Source organism: Condylura cristata, unplaced genomic scaffold (assembly GCF_000260355.1).
Source record: "Condylura cristata isolate star-nosed mole 26May11 unplaced genomic scaffold, ConCri1.0 scaffold00023, whole genome shotgun sequence".
Taxonomy (NCBI): Eukaryota; Metazoa; Chordata; class Mammalia; order Eulipotyphla; family Talpidae; genus Condylura; species Condylura cristata.
In genome coordinates this window covers 6,409,794-6,433,446 of record NW_004567124.1, presented here as the reverse complement: position 1 = coordinate 6,433,446, position 23,653 = coordinate 6,409,794, and the positions used below count along the sequence as shown (strand labels likewise).

General features: G+C 37.0%; 1 protein-coding gene and 1 non-coding gene across 2 annotated transcripts; one reads left to right on the top strand and one right to left on the bottom strand.

Annotated features, from left to right (window-relative positions):
* Window positions 1-3,390: 3,390 nt before the first annotated feature.
* On the bottom strand, window positions 3,391-3,462 carry TRNAQ-CUG. The gene has a single exon. It is a non-coding gene; the product is annotated as a tRNA-Gln (tRNA).
* Window positions 3,463-3,799: 337 nt separating this feature from the next.
* Window positions 3,800-22,801, top strand: RAB11A (RAB11A, member RAS oncogene family). Its single transcript, XM_004687656.2, has 5 exons — window positions 3,800-3,960; window positions 11,287-11,482; window positions 11,707-11,900; window positions 12,790-12,870; window positions 19,075-22,801. Exons 1-5 carry the CDS (start codon window positions 3,921-3,923, stop codon window positions 19,212-19,214), a joined length of 651 nt encoding a protein of 216 aa, XP_004687713.1. The 5' UTR covers window positions 3,800-3,920; the 3' UTR covers window positions 19,215-22,801.
* Window positions 22,802-23,653: the final 852 nt, after the last annotated feature.

Genomic DNA, 23,653 nt, shown 5'->3' with positions numbered 1-23,653 from the left:
AGTGAGCTTTCACAACAATAAGAAGAGACAAACAACCCTACAAGAAAATGTAGAAAGATACTGATCGTCAGTTCACAGAAGGAATACAAATGGCTAATAAACATTGGAGGCAATTATTTTACTCATTAGTTATCAGAGGATTATTAAATTACTGGGTAAACCAGATAGAGCAATTTTAAAATACTGGTAGTATGTATTTTTATACTGTAAAACAATGTAGAATAGTTGGGGAAATGACTGGCTTTTCTGACCTCTAAAGGGGAAGTGGGCAAGGAATAAATACCTGAAGTATGAATATGCTTTGATTTAGTGCACCCTCAGTATCTACTATATCCATGGATAAGGGAATGGGGAGTATTGCAGAAACTATGGTATGTTTCTTTATCAAGGATAAAGAAAACTATGCAGCAAATAAGTCAAGTCTGATTGGATTTATGTAGAAAGATTTTTCAAGTGAGAACAGTTCAATTACCTGATTTTATATGTAAAAAACAAATACCAGTTATCTTGGGGAGAAATTGAAACAGAGTTGGATTTTAGGGATTCATCCTTATTTCTATCGTTTAAAGCATCCATGTTAAATTCCTATACTTCTCAAGAGGCTAAAAATAAGTTATATCAAGCAATAACCATACTTCTTTTCCCCTAAATTAGAAAGTAAACCTTTAGTTCTCTTATTTACATTCATCATTATTTTTTTTTAAAGATTTATTTATGGTCAGAACTGGGGTACAGGCCAAAGGTACGGTGGTGAGAGGATTCACCGGAGACAGAGTGGGGAGCAGAGTGGCAGAATGACAAAGTACACTGCTGAGGGGAGCAGTGGGTAGGACAGAAGTCTGCAGTGCCATGTGGGTCAGCTCCCTGGCTGGGGCTCAAACTCATGCTGAAGCAGCTATGGCCAGCTTCAACTTCAAAGTACTGCTTTTAATCCATTGCACCACCAGGGACGGGCCCCCCATCATTATTTTCTACAATAATTTTTGCTTTCTTTCCTTTCTATTTACACAGCTGCACCCATTTCTGATAGTTTGTACCTGATTAATTGCAATAGCCTTCTACTTGATACACTGCTAATTTTTTCTTTACACCAATCTTGCATAATGTAATAAGATCACGTTTATTTCAATCACTCCTTTTTCCATAGATATTTTGCAGTGTTAAGAGAAGTACTTACAGGTACCACATGAGAAAAGTTTTGTTCTCGCATCTATCTGGGAAGTAATGGTTCAATGCAGTTTAAGAAAAAAAATTTCTACAGAATGAGTATCTATTAAGACTTTAAAATGCCAATGTGCCAAGCTTAGAAACTTCTAAAAGGAAGTGTATGGTTCTCAATTTATTTGGCCATGCACTCCATCTTTTGAGGTATACTGTTAGACCTTTTCAGGAGACATCTTGAAAAAAGATGACTTAAAGGGAAAAGTTTGTAATAATTCTTCTGGCATGAATAGCTTTGATCAATATGCTCTTAACCACCTATTACCCCAACTTTCCAAAATGAGTTTCCTTCCTTGCGTCTTCCTTTAGTTCTGTCTCTTTTTGGAATTCTTCCTAATTAAGGCAGTCTGTATGTACTTTGACACTTCTCACCAGAACTCTTATTAGTTACAGCTTCAGGACTGTCTAATAATTGATATTTTTTCATTTCTTGTACCCATTTTTGTCTACCCACTGAATAATACCAGGACTGCATCTTATAAATAATTAGAACTACATATAACAGCTGCTTGAGTAATGTTGTACATCATCCCCAATGTAGTTAATGCTCACACCCTGCACAAGACAGGGTATTGTAGGGCCTTAGTTAAGACTTTTATCACTTCATTCTGTTACAAGGCAGAAAGAGGGACATCCCAGAACCCCTAAACCTGCCTTTTCTAAATAGGTTCTGATGTCTGCAACATTAAGACAAAACATATAGCCCTTTAGTGGAAAGGAATTTTAATATAATTATTGTGCAATACAGAAAAGACAAAGAATACAGATTTCAAATCAAGTACTCAAAGTTACCCATCCCCTCATGAATAAAAGTTCAGTCAAACAGTGCTGGCCCAAAGCAAGGCCCAAAAGCCTGCCACAAGTTTAAAGCAGTTTCCAATGGGGACCCGTGGAAAAGGGTCAAAAGCAGCCAGATAAGTCTGGGAGAAAAAGAGCAAAATCAAAATCAGGATAAAAACTGCCACTGTGAACCTCCCCATGGATCTCTCACCCACATCTGTTTCAACCAGTCCAGGACCAAAAACCATACAGCTTCACATGTCTCTCTGCTCCGTTTGTCTCTTTCATGCTCTCCATCCTGCTTCTTTCCTATTTCAGTCTTCTCTCTAGCTTCTCCCCTTACTCAGCTCCACCCTCCTTCTGGTGGAATGGGGAACCTAGAACCTCCCCCTTTTCTGGGCACCACCCTTTTACAATACAATAGAGGAAGCATTGAAAATGACATTATATTAATTTCCTATTGCTGCTGTAACAAATTACTAGGGCTGTGTTCCTTCTGGTCTTAGGGAAGAATCTTTCCTTGTTTTTTTCATCTTCTAGACACCATTGCATTCCTAGCCTTCTGGTCCCCTCCTTTCATCTTCAAAGCCATAAAGGCTAAGACTACAACTCACATCACTTGATTTCCCTTGCTTATCTTTTCTACTTTTAAGAGCCCCTTCTGATGATCTGGATAAGTTGATCTTCAACCTTGCCTCCACCTGTAATCTTAATTCTCCTTTGCCATAACCCAAAGTATTGACCTATCCCAGCTGCCGGAAAGTCATTATTTGGGGAGCCATTATTCTGCCTACTAACGCAGGTGTCCTAGCCAAAGTTTAAATTGAGAGTTGGCTTATGGGGTGGTGGTGGTGGTGGTGGTGTGTGAGGCAATATAGGGGGGAAAGCTTTTTAGAATTACAACTCTCCAAATACTGGGAGGTCCTGGGGCATGAGCTTTGGTGGCTAATTTGCGTAGGTCTCCACACTTCCTCTAAAACAGAAACTCCCATCCATACTCTCTGTGTTAAATGAAATAATTACGTAAACGATTTAGAGAACGACAAAGGTCTCAAGAAGTTCTTCATGAATCTTGATGAGGAGGGTGGGCGAAGTTCTCTGAAAGACATCTGGAGATAAGTTTGGGAGATTTCCGGAGAAAAGGCGTGAGATGCACCCGCCCATGAGTGATGTGGGAAGTTGAAAATTCGAGAAAAAGGAACCAAATTTCTCTAAAACTTTTGAAATAAAATTTGAATCTGAGTTCCTAGGCTTCAAAAAAAAAGAACAAAGTTAAAAGGGTCTTTAGGAGACAGCAGGGCGACAGTACAGAACGAAGGGGGAAATCTGAGGTCTTTGCTGCACGATGGCTTGATAAATGGAATAAAAATGTAAAAAGTAAGAGCTTGTAGGTTCCACCGAGATTTGAACTCGGATCGCTGGATTCAGAGTCCAGAGTGCTAACCATTACACCATGGAACCGCCACGCGTATGCACCCACCTAGGGCTTTCTAATCCTTACAGAACCCCGCCCCCAACAGCGAACCTAACATTCGGAGGCGGGGCTGTCGCGCTCCCCAGCGCCCTGCTTCCAGGTTTGGCACAGCGAGGAATGAAAGAGATGCTACTATGGAGGTGGTGAGCTACCGTTAAGAGTGTAGTCGGCTAGAAGTCCAGGGCTGTTTTCTCCCTCCAGGAGGGACTGAGAAGTTAAACAAGAACTATCATGGCGCGCATCGCCATGTCTCAGGGGCGGTACACCATCCCCGGAAGTACTTCTCCTTAGGGGCTGGAGCCTTCCGGAAGTGGCGTAGGAGCTGGGAGGGGTTCTTTACCAGGTCCGGCAGCTGAAGCTCGGTGCTCGGGTTACCCCTGCAGCGACGCCCCCTGGTCCCACCGATACCACTGCTGCTCCCGCCCCTTGGCTCCTCGGCCGCGCAATGGGCACCCGCGACGACGAGTACGACTACCTCTTCAAAGGTGAGCCAGTGGGCTCTCCCACAACACCGAGTCCCCCGTTCGGGGGCCGGGACACTCCCGGGGGACGCGCGTGCCGGCTACCCCTGCGCTGGAGTCGGCCTTCCTCACCCCTTCCTCTCTGGGTGGTTGGACCTGCAGTCGCCACCTCAGCCCCTCAGATAGGATTTCCTCTCCACACACCGGTTTCTTGGCGTCCTCCCAGCCGGCCTTCACTAGCTTGAGACCCCCTCCCTCTGTCCTTAGCGCTGCTGCCTTCTCCTAAATCGTCTTGGTCTTCTCAGCGGGTTCTCAGGCCCCTTCAAAGGGCCCGCCCCTCCCACCATCTCTTCACGGGCTTGGCGCCTTCTCCTCCTCAGTTTAAGCCTTTCCTCTCTCCCTCTTCTTGTGTGCCCCTCAGTCAGGCCCTTCCCTACGCTCATCATTCCTTTGGCGCAGACTCCCACTCCTGGTCTTTTTCTAGCCCTTTCCCCTCGAACGAGTCTCTCCTCTGCGTCTCCTCACAGCCCCTCCCCTCGAACCGACGCCTCTCTTAGCCATCTTTTTCCGTCGCCGGCCGGGCTTTCGTTAAAATCTGAGCGGGCCAGCAGCCCCACTCGCACCCTCCCCACTGTCCTCGCTTTCTGCCCCCGGGATTGGTAGGTCCGTTCAACCTTTCCCTCTCCAAGTAGTTCAGCGCTCTCCCTCCTCTCCAGTGCAACCCCGGGGGTGGGGGCGGGGGGCAGGGCAAGAGGGGTTGTCCATCACCCTTGCGCGCACTTGTCGCAGTGACCCGGCGGACAGATGTGACTTCCCACCTAGGTTTTTTTCTCTTCCCCTCCCTACCCAGCGGCAACCTGCCCGGGATAACTCTCGACTCTGCTCGGGAGAAGGGGCTGCGGATGGGTGGTGGCTGTTATCCTTGCCAGACCTGAAGGCCCAGTTCCTGAACAGGAAAGGTTGTGCGCTGCACAAATACTAGCTTGCTTTATCACTATGGACTGGACGCTTCCTGCTGCAACACTGGGCGGATTCAACCTTGTGGTGTTTTTAGAACAGGAAGGGAAGAGTCCTAGTTGGCTACATACCTTTCCACAAAAGGTGGGGGGGAGGGAGTGAGTTTTGGGCTCTTAAATCGCATTTAATAGAGGAAAACCTATAGTGCCCTTGGACAAAACATTGAAGGATGGAAAGTAGAGAGAAGGGATTGCTTACTGGTTAGTCCGGAAATAAACCAAAAGACTGGTTTTTCTGTTTTTCATTAACAAAAATAAAGGGTACAGTTGTGGATGAGAAGTACAGTAAATGCCTTTTTGTTTAGTGAATGAGCTCGCTCTGGTGCTCCTTCTCTGCTCCTGAATTAGGAGGGCAGCCATAAGTACTATGCTGAACAAAGATCATTACCAGGGAGGAAGAAGCCATTGCTATTAAAGCTTTACAGTGGAGGGTGGAGTTTTAAAAGAATGTTAGCGTGGTGCCTGTTTTTGACTTTGCCTTTCATTGTTGAGAATGATTGACTAAAAGAAGCTGGAAACATGTCTTTGGTTTTTAGCAGCACATTGAAAATCTTGGGATAATAGCAATGAATATACGGGTCCTGTCTTCACTTCTCAGATCTATAATATTGTATTTATATAGGGTGCGTACCTTTAGCATCCATACCCACCCCTCGTGGAAAAAAGTTTTGACAGAAGGTATTTACTGCATTTTACCAGTAAGGAAAGGAGTAGTGTGAATTAGTTTGCAGTACTGGAAGGCTTCTGAGATCAGGTGAAGGTGACTTAAGTGTGGCTCTGGACACAGGTGTAACCAATACGGGAAATTTGTTTTTTAAAATAAGGTACAGAGGTAGTGGGCAGCTACCTACCTTTGAAGTATCTAGTTTAGAACAAGGTAAATTCATGTTTCTCCTGTTTGGTTTGGAACTTGAATGTTGGTTGTAGAAAGCCATTTTTTTCCCCACAGAAAATATTAACTCTTGTTGCGTTAATAGTAGCAGTTTATAATCCTGGGTTAATTTAAGAAATTTTAACTTTCTGGGATTTGACCATCCTACAATGATTGAGAACACAGAGCTTTCAAATACATAAGCCCCGATAAACTGATTCAGGGGTAAGTTTGGTTTGTAACCTTGGGGAAGTTAGTTTTTTTCAAGCTTCAAATCCTTCAACTATAAAAAGGAAATTTATTACCTTACAAAACTTTAATAAGAATTAAATTGGGTTGGTTGTAAATTTTAGCTTTTGCAAGGACTCAATAAACAGAAATAATGTGAAGTTACTGTAATGTCAAATTTTGAGCCTTTTATCTTTATATAAATACACAAACATTTAGGTGTTGATAAAGAACCTTAAAGCTAGGAACTTAAAAAAGTGTTGTTTGTTTCCATGGGTTATGGCCTTATTTTGTTGTCCATTATGCTGTTTATAGATAGGGTGTTTAAAAAAATCTGCTGAGAAGGATTTTCACTTTTGTAAAGCTCTTACAGGATATGAGTCACTTTTTTTTTTTTTAAACTTAAATCCTGATTGTTTAGCTAATATCTTTAAACATTATTTTGAAACAAAGGAACAGTAATTTTATATTAAAATGGTTTCATTCTATAGTGATTTATTCTGTAAATCTATTTAGATAAGCTGCAACTTTCCTCAGAGAAGCTGACCTAGCAAACTAGTTGAGGGAATTGGAAATAAGTTTGTAACTAAGCATTTGAAAATGAAGGGATGTTTTGGCTAGTCTAGGAATCTAGTCTAGATTTCCATTGGATCCAAATGGGAATCTAATATGGGGAAAGCATGGCAATAGTTATAAACTGGTGTGTGTGGGGGGGGAGGTGAGGAGAGGTGGGGATGTTAATTTAGGGAGTTAATTTTAAGAACTTTTTATTTTAAATCGACAAGTATGTGCACAATAATGTGGTTAACCTGTGGTACATGAAATCCTCAGTCCTAGTTCTATCTATAAATATTGTGATAGACATCAATCCAAGTCACATATTTGAAAATGTGTCTACATGGTCTGTCACTTACAGCATTTTCTTTTCAATCTCACTGAAGGTCACTAGTAAGTAACCATCAGCTGATTGTCACTGGAAGCTATAATAAGGAACATGCTATATTGTATCTTACTAGTTTTTCCTTTCACAACTATAGTTGAGCAACTTGTTCTGCTGAATCAGAAAAACATGTCTGGACTTCATCCTTATGGAATACATTTTATTTTCGTGGTGTCAGTTTTAAATAGTTTTATTTTAGTCATTGCATTTTCCATTTACAGCACAGCACTTATAAAGTGAAATATTCTTTCCCCTGTGCACATGATCCATATCAAGTGGTTTTTACTATAGCAGGTCAACTTTATTTATATATTTTTGAATACATTTATTTTAAAGACTTTTTGAGATTGGAATACAGTTGAAAGAGTAGAAACACCTGCAAGTTTATTTATAAAAATTATAATGTGAACATTATCAGTTATTCCTTTAGGTGATTGCTTTCAGGGCTAATGTACAATGATTGACTTGTTCAGTACAATCCAGCAACTAGTTTACAAGAGAATATCTAAAATTAAATCTCACCAAAGAATGGAAATTTTTACAAAAATAATTGATAAATAATACATATTTTATGGCATTTAGCAGTCTTGTATTTGATATGTTAATTTGATAATGAACCAGATTTACTACAGGATATTAAAAATGATACTTAAAATTCAGCTGATTCAGCAAGAGGTGATAAATAAGGTTATTTTAGAAATACTCTAGGTGTTTAATATATAAATGCTGTTATTTGTTATACCTATGCTAAATAGAAGGTTAAAAGTACTTCCACTTTAAACATTTTATAAGTATACCTGAGATACTGGCCATGGAAAGCAGACTTTTTTCCCTGAGCTGTATCAAATAAAAGAATATAATTTTGTCATATTTTTAAAAGCAATCAAGCTATTGTTATCTTTATGAGAAATATGATTTTGATTAGAAATTGTATGAGTCCGTGACCTTTCTGTTTTTTGGTTTGTATTTTAGAAATTATAGCCACTAAGTACTGTTAGGTTACTTAGATAATTTAATACATTCTAGTTTATGTTTTATGTGAGCCTAACTATTACCCTAATTCTTATTTGGTTTCTTCCTTGGTAACTGAAGAGAAGCTGCTTATTGTGTCTTTTTCTCAGCATCTTGGTAGCACAGTTTTTTAGAGAACAGTATCTTCTGTCATTTAAGGTATAATTCTTTGGAGGTTGTTAGTTTTAATTCTGACAGCCTTGTGCATGTCTGGTTGACATAACTACTTTATAAACTATTCATGAGTCTTGAATTATTTTCAGGTAAGGATGCTATTTTTATAATGCTAAAATTGGTTACATCAAAGGAAGAAATGCTTTCACTTGGCTATCCTTATAACATCATACAGATTTGAGGATGGGGAAATACTGAACATAATCCTCAAAGTGAAGGCCAGAGGGGAAGAAAATGGATATTCTTTGAGTTATTTTCCAAAGACTGTCGTTCTAGAGACTTGCACTTTGGCTTTACTAGCTCCTGAATTTACTGATGGATGCACGAGTACCTATGAAGTAGAAATACTCTTTTTTGTTTTTTCCCTTCCCTATTTCCACTTCAAATAAGGCTTTTATGACTCAGTACTGATGTGGGGCCAGAACTTATATAGAGGTTTCTTCAGCAGAATATCCAGCCTCTTTGCCGCTAAGATGCAACAGGGAAGTACTCTATCAATTTGGTAGACTCTACTGCTGAAATTGGGATCACTTCCAGAATGGTGGACCTTGGAAACTAACATATCAACTAACCATCCTATAAAATTGGAAATGCAATGTTTTTTATATGTTATTTCATGACCTTAACATCTTTCTGATAACTAAAGTATTTACTATATCTGTACTTGCCATAATACCTTTGGTATCTCTTTTTTTAAAAAAAAAATATGCATAGAAGAAGTGGGGTATAGGCCAGAGTTGCAGTAGGTGAGAGGATTCACTAAAGACAGTGGGGAGTACAACAGGTAGATCTACTAAAATATCTGCTTAGGGGAGCAGCGGGCAAGACGAGAGGTCTGCTGCCCCATATGTGGGTCAGCTCTCTGGCTGGTGATTGAATTCATGCTGCAATAGCCTGATAGCACTGAGACTAACCCCTGCACCACCAGAGAGGCCCCGTTTGGTACCTCTTTAAAGGACTTTTTAAAAAAGATTTATTTATGTGTACAAGAACTGGGGAATCTGCCCCTCTCTCTAAATGACTTTATAATTAAAAATAATTCTTTTGCTGCATGGAGTTGCTACCTCCTGGACAAGTTCTTGCTGAATCAACTGATAGAAGAAACCAGAAAGATACGCATTTTATAATGTACTCCTTGCAAGCCTGTGCAGAAGCCAGCTTATATTCGCTCTTGTGGCAAGGAAAGAATGCATAATGGACTTTCTTTGCCCTCTGACCAGAGTGCAATGCGCTCTCTTAGTTATTACCTCCCACTCCACCCCCACCATCAAATCCCATACTGTATAAGGCCTGGTCTTTCTTTTTGGTATTGTTTGTGCCTGTTTGCCTTTTTATCAGGTGTTTAAATCTTTCAGCTAGTAAAAAGTTAGGGAAAGTATTAGTAGTTAACACTACGAGTAAGTATAATATTTTCAGAAGTAACCAAATAAAGTTTTTCAAGAAGAAAAAATGTTATCTAGCTCTCTAAGTTCAGATAGAAATGCTTTAACTATTTACCTACTATTTTTGAAATTCTTAATATTGCCTTGGGTGAAAAAAGAATCTCCACATACTTAGTTAAAACAAACAACTGCCTCTTATATTAATCATAGGAAATAAATTTATTAAACCTTGTTTTAGGGAGAAAAATCATGAAGCTGTTAAGTGAAAGTGTATGCCCTCCTTTGCTTTTTGGCCTTGACTCACAATAAGTCAGAATTGAGTCATGGATGGTTCTCTAGCTTTCTGCCAATCTGATAAATACAAAAGGATTAGAGTTTCTGTGATCTGGGTGGCAGAGTTTATAAACCTAATGCTTCATGTTAAGTGTTTCATTCTAACTAGGTTTGAGTACTGAGGTTACACCTAGTCTTTGATGAAACTAGGTAGAACTTGTTTTTTCTTTCCTAATACCCACTGACATGCTTTATTGTTTTTATGTCTTGACACATTTTTAAAAAAAGATTTATTTATGCATACAAGAACTGGAGTACGGGTGCAGGGGTAATAAGAGCATTCACCAGATAGAGTGGGGAACAGAACAGGCAGATGGGGCTCTCCCTGGTGGCACAACAGGTTAAAGCACAGCACTGCAATGCTAGCCACAGCTGCTTCAGCTCATGTTCCATCCCCAATCAGGGAGGTGACCCACATGGTGTTCCTCCTGTCTTGTCTGCTGCTTCCTTCAACAGTGTACTTCATGGATCTGCCTGTTCTGCTTCCCACTCTGTCTCTGGTGAATCCTCTTATTGCCTTTATACCTCTGGCCTGTATACCAATTTTGTATGTATAAGTAAATAAAATCTTTAAAAAAAAAAAAACAGGCAGATATACTGAAATAGCTTCTGAGGAGTAGCGGGTAAGGCAGGAGAGGTCTGCTGTGCCGTGTAGGTCAGCCCCCTGGCCAGGGATCAAACTTATGCTGCAGAGCCTCTGATAGCTTGATTATGCTGCAGTTTAACCCCTTGCACCACCAGAGAGGCCCTGTTAAACATTTAATATTGCATATTGTTCATTTGGTTTAGGGTTTATCTTTTATATTACTACTTTCTAAAATACTAAGATTGGTGTAGCATTGATAGTAATTAGTGTATTTGCTGTCATCAGTGCCTAGTGGATCTACCAGATTAAATAGGGTTAAGTTTGCACATTTAAAACCAGAGAGTATATTGGTTACAATCTATTGGTGATTTCTATTGGTGATTTTGATTGGTAACAGGTCAAGAAATTACTCTTCTATATCCCAGCCCCCCCCTTTTTTTTAAAGATTATTTGTGCATACAGAACTGGGGTACAGGCCAGAGGCCCAGGGGCGGTGAGAGGCTTCACCAGAGACAGAGCGGGGAACAGAACAGGCAGATCGACGAAGTACACTGCTGAGGGGAGCAGCGGGCGGGTCAGGAGAGGTCTGCCACGCCATGTGGTCACATCCGGGGCAGGTGGGAATCGAACTCATGCGGAAGTGGCTCTAGATTCTCAGTGCTGTGCTTTAACCCGCTGCGCCACCAGGGAAGGCCTTCCCAGCCCTTTTTAAAAAAGGTCTGGTTTGTTTTGCTTTAAAAGCATGATGATAATTCTGAATTTGTCTGCTTCATTCATCTGACATTAAGTTCTTTGTCTTTACATTACAGTTGTCCTTATTGGAGATTCTGGTGTTGGAAAGAGTAATCTCCTGTCTCGATTTACCCGAAATGAGTTTAATCTTGAAAGCAAGAGCACCATTGGAGTAGAATTTGCAACTAGAAGTATCCAGGTTGATGGTAAAACAATAAAGGCACAGATTTGGGATACGGCAGGACAAGAGCGATACCGAGCTATAACATCAGCGTGAGTATAGTTTTTAAGTTCTGTGAAAGAGATTGCTATCAAGTGAATTAGCAGGTTTTTGCCACTGGAACATTGATTCCATGTAAGAATTCCAGGATTAGGGTTTATAAATTTATAAGTGTGCTTTAAAAAATGTGTGTGTGTGTGTAAACCCCAAATATTTAGTTCTTGGTGCTCATGTCCATCTGTGGTTTTCTAATAGTTAAATATATTTCTTTACTCAGCTACTATCGTGGAGCTGTAGGTGCCTTATTGGTTTATGACATTGCTAAACATCTTACGTATGAAAATGTAGAGCGATGGCTGAAAGAGCTGAGAGATCATGCTGATAGTAACATTGTTATCATGCTTGTGGGAAACAAGAGTGATTTGCGTCATCTCAGGGCAGTTCCTACAGATGAAGCAAGAGCATTTGCAGGTTAGTGATACAAATTCCATGATACTGCTATGGTTCTGTTTCTTATTGTTATATCTTGCTGTTTTGATGTCTTCCCAGTGAGGGTAATTGGTTATAAGTTTCAGAAAGGTAAGCATGAATGCTCAGCAAGGGTAGTTTTAAAAGTTTGTGATGGGCAATATCATTCTTTTGCTTATTAGCTTGGGAGTCATAAAACACTAGCATTTTGTCAAAATTGAATAAAATACCATCTTTTCTCTCCTTGGAAAGGGGGTGTAGATGAAATGTATCAGTTAGTTTTGTGCTTCGTCTCTTTTTCCATTATGTCTCCTTTTACCAAAGCTGCTCTATGGGGGACTGAAGAATAGTGGCCCAGGAGTATAAAGGACCATCAGAGAAGTAGCTGCTTAGGAGCTAGACATCTTTTGACTATATAGAGGATCTGCCTAGCTCTTGCCCCTCCATTCTGGGAGGGAGATTCTACTATAAGGCACATTTTGCTAGTAAGGTTTTGACTTTTCACTAGTGATTATGTTGTGTATAAAATTTTCCATAACAGTTTTTAAAATAAAATTATAAAATTATGGTATTCTGTGTTCATCCTATAGTTATATGGTAGATGGAGAGGAAAGTAGGGATGGAAGTAGCTGGATACTTGGTAATTTTACTACATTTTGAATAGTGTTTGCCAGATGTAATGAGTATTTTAATTAAGAAGCCAATGAAAATTTCTCACTAAATGCTAACTTGCTAAAGTGTTACTAGAATGATAACAATTAGTTACCTAGTTAAGAAGTTGGGGAGAAATCTTAGGTTTTAGAAGGTTCTGTTAATTTTCTTTTGAAGACGTGAGTGAATCACGTCCTTTGTGTTAAAATTTGACAAGACTGAAGTTTTTTGTTTTCCACAGAAAAGAATGGTTTGTCTTTCATTGAGACGTCGGCTCTAGACTCTACAAATGTAGAAGCTGCTTTTCAGACAATTCTGACAGGTGAGACTTGCATTTTCAGATTAAAATTGTGAGAATTGGAAGTCCTAGGAAGTTAGTTTGTTTAATCTGGAAACTAAACAACTCCAAAACTCTGAGAACAAGTATTATTTGAGAGCTACTATAGTAAAAGCTGTTTAGAGTAGAAAATTGGTTATAGTCCTTGCTTGCTAAGCTTTAGTCATTTTAAATCTTCAGTTTATAGTGGGGAAAAATATTTAAAACTTATCTATTTTTATTGCCTCAGTCCATGTATTGTACACGTCATGGTTACAAGCACAAAGTAATGCTTAAGTGTACTTTAATACATTTTGAAGTCCTGGTTATGGAAAGACATAAATGCCCTTTTGAAAATCAGTAAAGAAAAGGCATTCTTGTTTGTTATGTTTGGAGAAACAGTAGGGAGGAATATATTTTAAATGAAAAAAAAAATGTACTCTTTAAATAAAAAAAGGTAAAATTCTGCCATACTATATAGAAGCAGCAGCAAGGGGGAAACAGGCCAGTGATGCTTGTAGAGAGTTTAAATAAGCAGTGGGAAAGGAAAAAAGTTCGTGCTGTTTTAGAATGTGGATTTGCAGATCTAAGTCAACCTCAAGGATAAGACATTTTGTGTTAACTCATATTTACCCTGACGCATTATTAGAATTAGATGTTAGAACTTCTCAAGTTTAATCTCGATCCACTAATAAGTACTTTGGTGGGTTTTTTAACTAATTTAAAATTTTATGCTACATTTAAGAACTTACGATTTAAAGCTTAGTTTTAATACATACTACAGTCTTACATAGTGGTCTAAAGCATTTATGTGGAGAAATGATTAAATAGGTGTCACTGTAATATAACAAGATTTTTATATTTTGTATGTAACATTTTTATTAGAGGATACATTTTAACTTTTGAGTGTTGTCTTAATTTCACTATAAAAATGTTAGATGGCCCTCCTTAGGGCACAACCGATTAGGGCGCAGCCCTGCGCTAGCTGCAGCTGCTTCAGTACAAGTTGATCCCCTGCCCTAGAGGTGACCCACATGTGTGGCAGACCTCTTCTGTCTCGCCCGCTGCCCGCTTCCCCTCTCAGCAGTGTACTTTGTTGATCTGCCTGTTCTGCTCCCCACTCTGTCTCTGGTGAATCCTCTCACCACCTCTGTACCTCTGGACTTATGCCAGTTTTGTGTGCATAAATAAATAAATCTTTAAAACATATATAGAATATAAAACTTAGAATTTAAGAGCATGAACGTGGAAACCTGCCTGACTTTGGTTCTCATCTTGATCCTTCCATTTATTATTAGCTCTGTAATCTGGGCAAGTTACTTTCTAGGCCTTACTTTCTTCAGGTAAGTTACTTAACTTACTAGGCTTTGTGTAGAGTTCTGTTGTTTTCTTTTTCAGATAGGGTTTGATTTTATACATACTTGAGATTTGTTTTTATTTTTACTTCTGATGCTTTTTGACTTGACTTATAAAAGTCTTGTGACTTATAGTTTGTGACTTACAAATTTTTGTCTATAATGAACAGAAAAAATTATCTGTCATAGTTAAACTTGGGGTTTCAAAAAAATGAATGAGTGGTTTCATACATGTAAAATACTTAACTGCTTTTAGTACATAGTGATTATTTGATAAGTCAGTAAATAATAGCAATTTAAGGCCTTAGTTACTAATAGCAGTTAAGCCATTTAATTAAAAATGAACTAAATATTGGTGGTTAACATACTTATTAGAATTTTCTGTTAGAGTAACCAAAAGTATCTTTTAGGTTGAATAGTCTTTAATATATGCTATTTAAAATCTTCTGTGTCAAGTTTCATTGTAGATTATTTCAAGCAAACAATATTTGATTAAATATGCAATGTTTGTGTCTCCTGCTTTTTTCCTCTGTAACCCACTTAGGTAGTTTACAGTAAATCAATATGGAGAGTATTAAATTTAGACCTAGGAGTTGCAGATTTTTTTTCTATTTTGTTCCTATTCTCATTATAACTAAAGTTATTAAATTTACCCGGTCTTCAGATTCATAATGTCTTAAAATGAATGAGTTAAAGTAACCTTGAAGGTCTCTTTAACACCTTTTAAGTATCTGACTTGAAAAAAACTTTAGTCGATCCTTGTTAAAATTTTTTAAAATCTTTCTGCTATAATTTTAGCCCATACTGCTCTCTTCTAGCCCATTTACTTTGATGTTAAATGAAAATGAGGTAAAATCTTTTCTTCATGTATAGTTAACTTTTGCATCTTTTTGTGATATTGAACTTAATGGTCTACTCAGACATGAACTAATCAACAAGCAATGATGTTTGTGTACACACACTGAACCTTAATATTGAAACTACTTTGCCCTTAAGGGTGAAGAACACTCTGTTAAAATTCATTATAGATTGAACTTTTGTTTATTGCTTAATTTAATTTGGTTTGTTAACAACAGATGTTAGCTTTATTTAGTACCGTTTTTCTCTCTATTCACTATTTCCTCAGCTTTCTGTATAAATCTCACTGCCCATCTATGGGATCAGAGATCACTGCATGTGACACTAGACTGTATTGTCATGCAAGTTTGTTGTTTTCTATATTACAGTGGAAATATTAATGCACAGAAGAACTAGGAAAGAGAACTGTAACTTTGTTAGGCTTAATTCTGCCTTTAGTGTTAGCTGTGTAAAGGGAACATTTACACTGTATTTTGGTGTTACTGAAAAAAATAAATAGCTTTTTAATTTCAAAGCACAAATTTATGTGTTAGAAAATTGCCTGCCTTACTCCAAAGTTGACTGTGTATGTTGTTCAGAGTAGACCCATGGCATTCTTGATATCTATGAACTTGATAGTAACTCCATGACATAATTTTGTTGATGGCATGTTTTAGAGGTTGTCAGCTAAGTCATGGGTGAGTGAATCTCTAGACTGCCCAGTCTCTTGAATTTCAGTGCAGCCTTTTCTTCATCCTCAGTTTGATTAAGGGATGTTGTTATACTTTCATACTCTTACTTTTTTTCTTTTAACTTTGGATTTTGTCAATTTCAGACTTAAATTTGCAGTAATAGTAGAAAAAATTTGCAAATACCCTTCACTCTTATTCTTCAAATGTTGATATTTTACTACATCTGCTTTTTTTCCCCCTGAAGTATATATACATTTTATTCTAGACCACTTGACAGTAAGACATGTTGCCCCTTAAACCTGAGTGGTTTTAAGCATTTCCTGAAAACAAAAATATTTCAGTCATAGTACAATATCAGTTAGATAATATTATTACACCAGTGATTAATAGCTACAGGTAATATTCAGAGCTTCAGTTGTTCCACTTAGTGTATTTAAGCATTTTCTGAAAACAAAAATATTTCAGTCATAGTACAATATCAGTTAGATAATAGTATTACATCAGTGGTTAATAGCTACAGGTGATATTCAGAGTTTCAGTTGTTCCACTTAGTGTATTAGCAAAAGCAAGCCAGGGATCACATTGTGCATTTGCATTCATCTTTCTAATCTCCTCTGTTTGGACAACTTGAAGGGCCTGCATAGGACTTGGTTTATCACTATACATTTGGGAAAGTATTTGCATCTCATTTAGTAGATTACTAGTCCTCATTCCTCTCTCACCCACACCCCCCACTTAAATATCATTTAATCAGATGCCAGCTACAAGTTACCTGCTTCCGATTTTCTTATCAAAGTTTTGGTGTGTGTGTGTGTGTGTGTGTGTGTGTGTGTGTGTGACACATCTAGTCACTAGAGACTTTAAATTGTTTGTGGAGTCTCGTAGGGATCATTCTCTGAAAGAAAAAAATTCTAATTTTTTGACCATTTTCTTTGGTTTATTGCACTGTTGGCATTTTTATTAGTGGACATGTTTTTTGGAGTGTGGAGCAAATATAGCAGTTATCCATTCCTACTAAACAGTATGCAGAACTTGCAGTTACACAACACAGCTCAGATTTCTTGCTTTGTAATGAGATCTCTTTATTTACCTTTGTGTTTTCTGATAACTCTGCCTTTCCATCTTCCAGTATTTGCTTTTCATTTAAGAACCTGTAAAATACATTTTTTGTTTTGATTCTCCTAACTTATCTTCCAAAACAATTTGTAGAGTCCCTTAATCTTTTGCACCTGAAAAAGAAGAGCTAGCCAATTTGGGATTGGAGAGAAAACAAAGAACAAAGAATAAATGGCATAGTTTTACTGTAAATTGATTATTTTTATTTCTTAGCCACGATCTTGATTGAATGACTTTTTTCCTCTGTACCTTTGATACATTCCAGTCACCTCCCTTTTCAGTGAAAAGAATCTAAATGAATTCTTATCCCTGTCGTATCTGTTAAAGCTAATTGGTAACCTAGCATTCTTTATTGTATTTTAATTTTTTCTTCAACCTCCAACCCTCCAAATTAAAAACTCATTTCTCAGATATGTATTTGATTAATTCATTTTTTTCCTTTAACTTTTTGTTACCAAGTTTTCAACACACCCAAAGTATATTGTATCAAATTCTCATGTAGCTATATCAGCAACCCACAGTTCATAGCCAGTCTTTCTTTTACCTGCTTCCTCCCTCATGATTTTGAAGCAAATCCCAAGTATTACAGCTTTTCATTTATAAGCATTTCATGATGTGTAACTAAAATAATAGGACTTAAACCCATAACAACAAAAACACATAAAAATTGGCATCTATACTTTATTAACATTTATTACCCAAGCTTCTTGTCTTAAATCAGTTTTCATAGTTCAAATTAGAATCCAGAATGATGGCCATACATTGCAGTTAGTTATTATATTCTTGGAGCATTTTGGAAGTATTATTCTAATTTTTCATTTTGAGTACATAATGTGACAGTCTTTAAATTTTCAAATATTACAGAAAGAATACAGTAAATACCCATCTACCCTTCTTGATACATCAGTCACTAACATTCTGCCATATTGCGGGTGTGTATATGTATGTATACTCCCCCCTCCTTTTTCCTCAATTTTTGCAAAATAAATTGCAGGGATTGTAGTTCATATTCCAATTGTGCCCTTTAAAGACTTAGTTTTTAAACATAGGATCTGGTAAAGGATCATACATAATATTGATGGAATTGTTTTTTATCTGACACTGTTTCAAATAGAGGTCACTTGACACAACTTCTTACTGGCACTTGGAATGCTGCAAATGAAGTGAGTTGGGACTTTGAATATTTAATTTAAATAAATGTTTACTGCCTTCAGACAAATCAGATATAGGAAAATTATCTCCATTTTTTTAAATGTATGACACCTTCTTTGAAAAGTCTTGTACAGTTATCTTAAAGTATGTTCCTCCTCTGGATTTGTCTTTCCTCACGATAAATTCATTTTAAACAATTTTAGGGAGAGATACGTAAGTGTCTTTCATAAGAATGCGTTTGTGTCCTTCAAAGTACATTACAATAAGAGGTACGTCATGACAATTTGTCCCTTACCTTTTGAGTTGCATTTTATTTGGGGGAGCACTGGGAGAACTGAAATAATATGCATTCTCTGTGGAGATGGAAGTACTTTGGGCAAGGCAATGTAAAAAAGATAGTTGCAGTAGAGGAAGTTAATAACATTCATCCAGTTGATTACTTATTAAACTCTTCTGTTTTATGATGGAGTTGCAATATTTGTTCTTATAAAGTTTAATGTATATGGAGGGAGGTAGACAGAAAAACAATTAGGTTACATGTCATGAAATCTTAGTTTCCTGTTTCGAATAATTATTGCATTATAATTCAAGAGGTCCTAGTGAACATACTCTTTGCCTCTTCCAAGAATCTTTTGGAATGCTGTGAAGTTCTTCCCTATGCCACAAAGAAAAATACCTGCTGTATCTAATAGTGCAGTTTTATTTTGTTTATTATTTTTGTGGTACAATGTCAATATATAGGTTTTTTCCTTTGATAACAGCCAGCTGCAAATACTCAGTTTAATTTAGATCTAAGCCTACAAACTGTGTAATCTGTTTAAACCAAGATTTATTTAACTAGTTGGTTGAATTTTACCCTGTGAAATGGAACACTTCTATTTCTCTTATCCTAAAGAAAATTGCTATAATAAGTTGAGTCCAATCAACTGCTGTTTGAATATAAAACTTTATGCATTGTCTGATTTGTAGTTCTTCTTGCAAATCTTACCTACTTCTGTGTATCTTTTCTATTGATGGGGCTTTTCATACTGAATATGCTGCTTCTTCTTTTTACTCAGAGATATACCGCATTGTTTCCCAGAAGCAAATGTCAGACAGACGTGAAAATGACATGTCTCCAAGCAACAATGTGGTTCCTATTCATGTTCCACCAACCACTGAAAACAAGCCAAAGGTGCAGTGCTGTCAGAACATATAAGGCGTTTGTCTTCTCCCCTAGAAGGCTGTGTATAGTCCATTTCCCAGGTCTGAGATTTAAATATATTTGTAATTCTTGTGGTCACTTTTGTGTTTTATTACTTCCTCATACTTAATGATTTTTTCCCATGTCTTAAGTCTTTGATTTTGCTTTATAAAATCATCCACTTGTCCCGAATGACTGCAGCTTTTTTTCATGCGATGGCTTCACTAGCCTTAGTTTAATAAACTGAATGTTTGGATTCCCAGTTATTGTTTACTTTTCATCATGGAAGCCTGTCACTGTAGAACTTGATCACTTGAAGCTCAGACCTAGGTCTTGATCAAATCAAACTAAGACTTTAGAAATAAGCTATCATTTTGCCACAGAGCAACTTATAATTAATACACTCTTCTCTCAGTGCAGTGTATATTTTCACAGATCTAGGAATTGCCCTGTAATCATAGAACGATTTTGAGAGCTTGAAAATTTTCCATTCTGGAAGTCGATTTCTAAAATGCCTTAATAGGGTTATGTAGCTTAATAAATTTTGTTTTTTAATTTTTGTAAGCATCAAAGTTGATTAGTGAAGGGGGCACTTTTCTGGACAAGAATTACCAACACAAAAAGACTGTCGTGGTTGCAGTAGCTCTACGGTTATGGGGCCATGTGGTACATAATGCTGCCTGGCAGGCGGGAATTGCTGAGACCGGTGGAGCCCACCTGGGGCGCCTCTGGCAGCAGTTAGGCAACCCAGACTGTTCAGCTGATTTCCCAGCAGTAGATTAGGTGGCATTTCATTGCCCTGGCAATAACTGATTCAATGCTCGTCGTATCAGAGTTAATTTTGTTTTAAAAACCTCCCAGTAAGTGAAATGCAACTTAGTTTTATTATCATATCCACCAGCAAGCATGGATAATATTTTAACAAAGCTGATTTTTGAGTTTTGCAGTTATATTAAGGAATATAGTCAGGTTAAATATCTGATTTCAGTATGTCTAAAGAATACAGTAAGAGGTTAATTTCTGCTCAAGTATTACCACTTAATGGCATGTATTCTTTTAGTATGTAAGATGAAATAGTACCTTGAGTTTAAATAGAATGTATTTAGGCATTGTACAAACCTCAGATAATTTTCTTCCACTACATTATTGAAATCAATGGAGCAACTAGTTTCTCATTCAGAAATGTGCACACTAATATTTTGTTTTACTTTCTTGTGGATAATATTAAGCACTAAATTCTGCAGTGTTCTGAAAGTTGTGTTAACTGAAGTGATACTATTCAGGATGGTGATATATCACAAAAATATGTGTGTGGGCTTGCATAGATTACTATGTTTCATAGTTAATATTTTTTCTTGCGGTGCTCATGACGTGTGGGGCACACGGAAGGCATTGCTGTGGTCAGTCATTTTAGTTTTCTTCTGTAGCCATTTTATTTTAGTGTATTGGTTATAAAGCTACTATTATCTGTTTGTAAATTGCTACTTTGTATTTTAAAAAGCATGCTCTGTAACTTGATTTTTTTTCTTTTTTTTTAGTTACTGATTTGGAATATGTTCACATTCTAATAAACAGTTATGGGGGGACTGTTCTTTATGTTGTCACATTACATTTTTCCTGAGTGTTTTGGATGTAGTCGTGCAATATTGGATCTGCTTAGTAATAGCATAGGTTCCTTGCATTACAGAGTAAACATTGAATTGGATGTATTACTGTGTGAATTTAGCTTTGATTTTAGATACGTACTTCAATTATTTTTTGCTTGGAAAAAGTATTACCAAAAATATCAGGAAAGTATTCTTTTGTCATCAGACCCAACCAGTTCTATCACCATTTTACCCAAAATTAGCAATGAATTTTTTTTACAGAATTAATAAAGGAGAAACTAGGCAGTAAATTGAAAGTAAATAGTTTTGATTTTTTTTTTTTGGCCACATGCAGACTTAATGTTGCCTTGAACATTGTTGGATCTTGAAAGAATTCTGAGAACCTTAAGTAGCAGTAGTAGAAAATGACTTTGCATTTCAACAAGTTTATTCATTCTGAATAGTATCTTAATGAAATAAACTGAAATAAATATTAATTTTTTAAATATAATATAGGGCCCACGGCACTTTAAAAGTGTATTGCTGCTTGGTCTTTTAGTTATTTAGCAATGAAATTTTAAACTTTTGTATTCTGAGAGTTTAGCCATCTCAATTTGATTTCAGTTTGTACATCACTATTCTTATGTTCTTTTTCTCTCATTATTCTGAAAGGTAAATTATGTTTTGCCACTGCATTGAGTAGGATGAATTCTTAAAAGAAGTGCTAGCTAGTCATTTAAATTCTTCATAGTTTTGCAAAAAAGTTGGACTTTATAAAGTTCGGATTGCCATTTCAGAGCTAATCACTTATTTAACCCCGGGAAAGTGAACATCTTACTGTTTGCAGTGATTTGTATTTACAAATCACTCATTGGAGTGACCTATGTGATAATTTCTTTTTACCTTAAAGAGAAAAAGCTGTTGACAATTTTGGGCAAAATTAGGAGCAGAATAATTCAGACTGGGTGGAAAGTTGAGAATTTAATTTCAACCTCTTAGGTTTTGATTTATAGGTATATTTTGAACAGAAGAGACGAGTAGACTTTGGCTGTTTGATGTGTCACAAATATCATAAGCTTGAAAATGTTTAAAAAAATACAGTTTTATGTAAGTGCAAGTACATGATACTGTGTGGAGGAAAAAATATGAAAGGAGAATATTCTGTTACATCATTTAGTGGGTTAGTGCTAAAGAGAAGAAAGTGGATTTTTGTTTTCTTGCTTGTGGCAGTGCTGGTACCACACTCGTTTCTGGGATTTGACAGGCCACCTTTTCTACTTGCCTATACTATATTGAAAATAAATTGGGATTGTCATTCTGATGTTTTAAAGAATGGTTATACTTCCCCTCCAAAATGTAGGAGGCTATTAACAAATTACACAAAATGCTAACTAAGGTCATTAGTTTATGGAGAGAAAACCATTAGATTGAGACATAAAGTTAATTAAAATACTTTCTTGAATATTAAAGGAAGGATGAAGACTATTTGAAAAGACATTGCATATATGGACTATATTAAAAAATATGCTAAGCTTTGTGAGTTAAAAGATTGAAAGTGGTAGGTAATATAGAGCACTTGACTGGAGTTTTAGTCATAGCTAGTCTGGTCCTTTTATCTCATACTCTTCCAGCTAATGGGGGACTGGGTTAGATAATTTCTGGGGTTTCATCCCAGCTCAAATTCAGTAATTCTGTAAATGAATTCTTTTCAGGTACCAAAGACAAATCATTATATAGTCTAATTGAAATTTAAATTTGATACATAAATGTTTTTGGTCTTTATAATTTGATTAAACTGCTATCTTTGTTTTCATGTTAATTACATTAGAAAAGAAGAAAGCTTTCAGAATATTTGTAAAAAGACTGTCAGTTTCAGTCACATGATCAAAGTGTACCATATGTGCTTGGGGGCTTGTTGGGTGGTTCTGTCAATTGTACATTGTTTTTTCTTTTACTATTGAAAAAACTTCTGGCTTTGAATATACACTTAAAAATATATTTGTCTGGGAGAGAGCACTTTGAAAGACATTTTTGTGTTTAATTTTTGAAGAATTATGTTCAATAGGAATTTAAAAGAAGGTGGAACAATCCAGAGCTAGCTATCCAGAGACTTCATGATTAAATCCAACTGTATAGTTTTATACAGACATAAATGGTATTTGGCTGCTGGTCTAGTAGTCTAGTTATTAGTAGTTTATACATTATTTGAATTATTTAACTTGAAGCATGGAATTGATAGTTCTGTGTACAGATGTCATCTATATTCACTGTTAACAACTGTTAATGTAACTGTTATCAGTACCAGCAATATTAGTGAAAATTAGTAGCCAGCAGTTTCATTCCTTTGTCTATCTCTTTGGAATTTAACCTTGCCCCAAATCACATAATTTCAGGCCCCTTCCCCCCTTCCCAATGAGTTACAAGTATCCTGCTTTTTGCAGCCATTTTCCTATCGGTAGCCTCTGGTTTCTCGGCATTCCATTTTCTTAATGTCTGTGGCTAAGTGGCCTGGGTCACAGTCTTAAGTTCAAGAAGTGTGACTGTTGTACTAGTCTCTGTGGCAAAGTTCTTGTTTTATGAACTTAAGGATATTGTAGAAGGTCTAAACTGAAATGTGACAATCGGGGAAGCTCTAGGAAGCAAGTGGCACTCTTTCTGTGGTTTATCTTTGATGTGAAACTAACTCTGGAGGAGGATGTTAGGGATTCTCAGTTTTGGTTTATAAAGTTTCTGGTCCTCATGGTTTCTCATAGCCTTACCCATGGCTCTGGTGAACTAAAAATGGGTTGGGAAACAACCTGGAATGAGGAAGGAAGCTGACACTTGTAGCTATATAGACGAGCTGCTGTCTTTTGTGGATTTGGATTA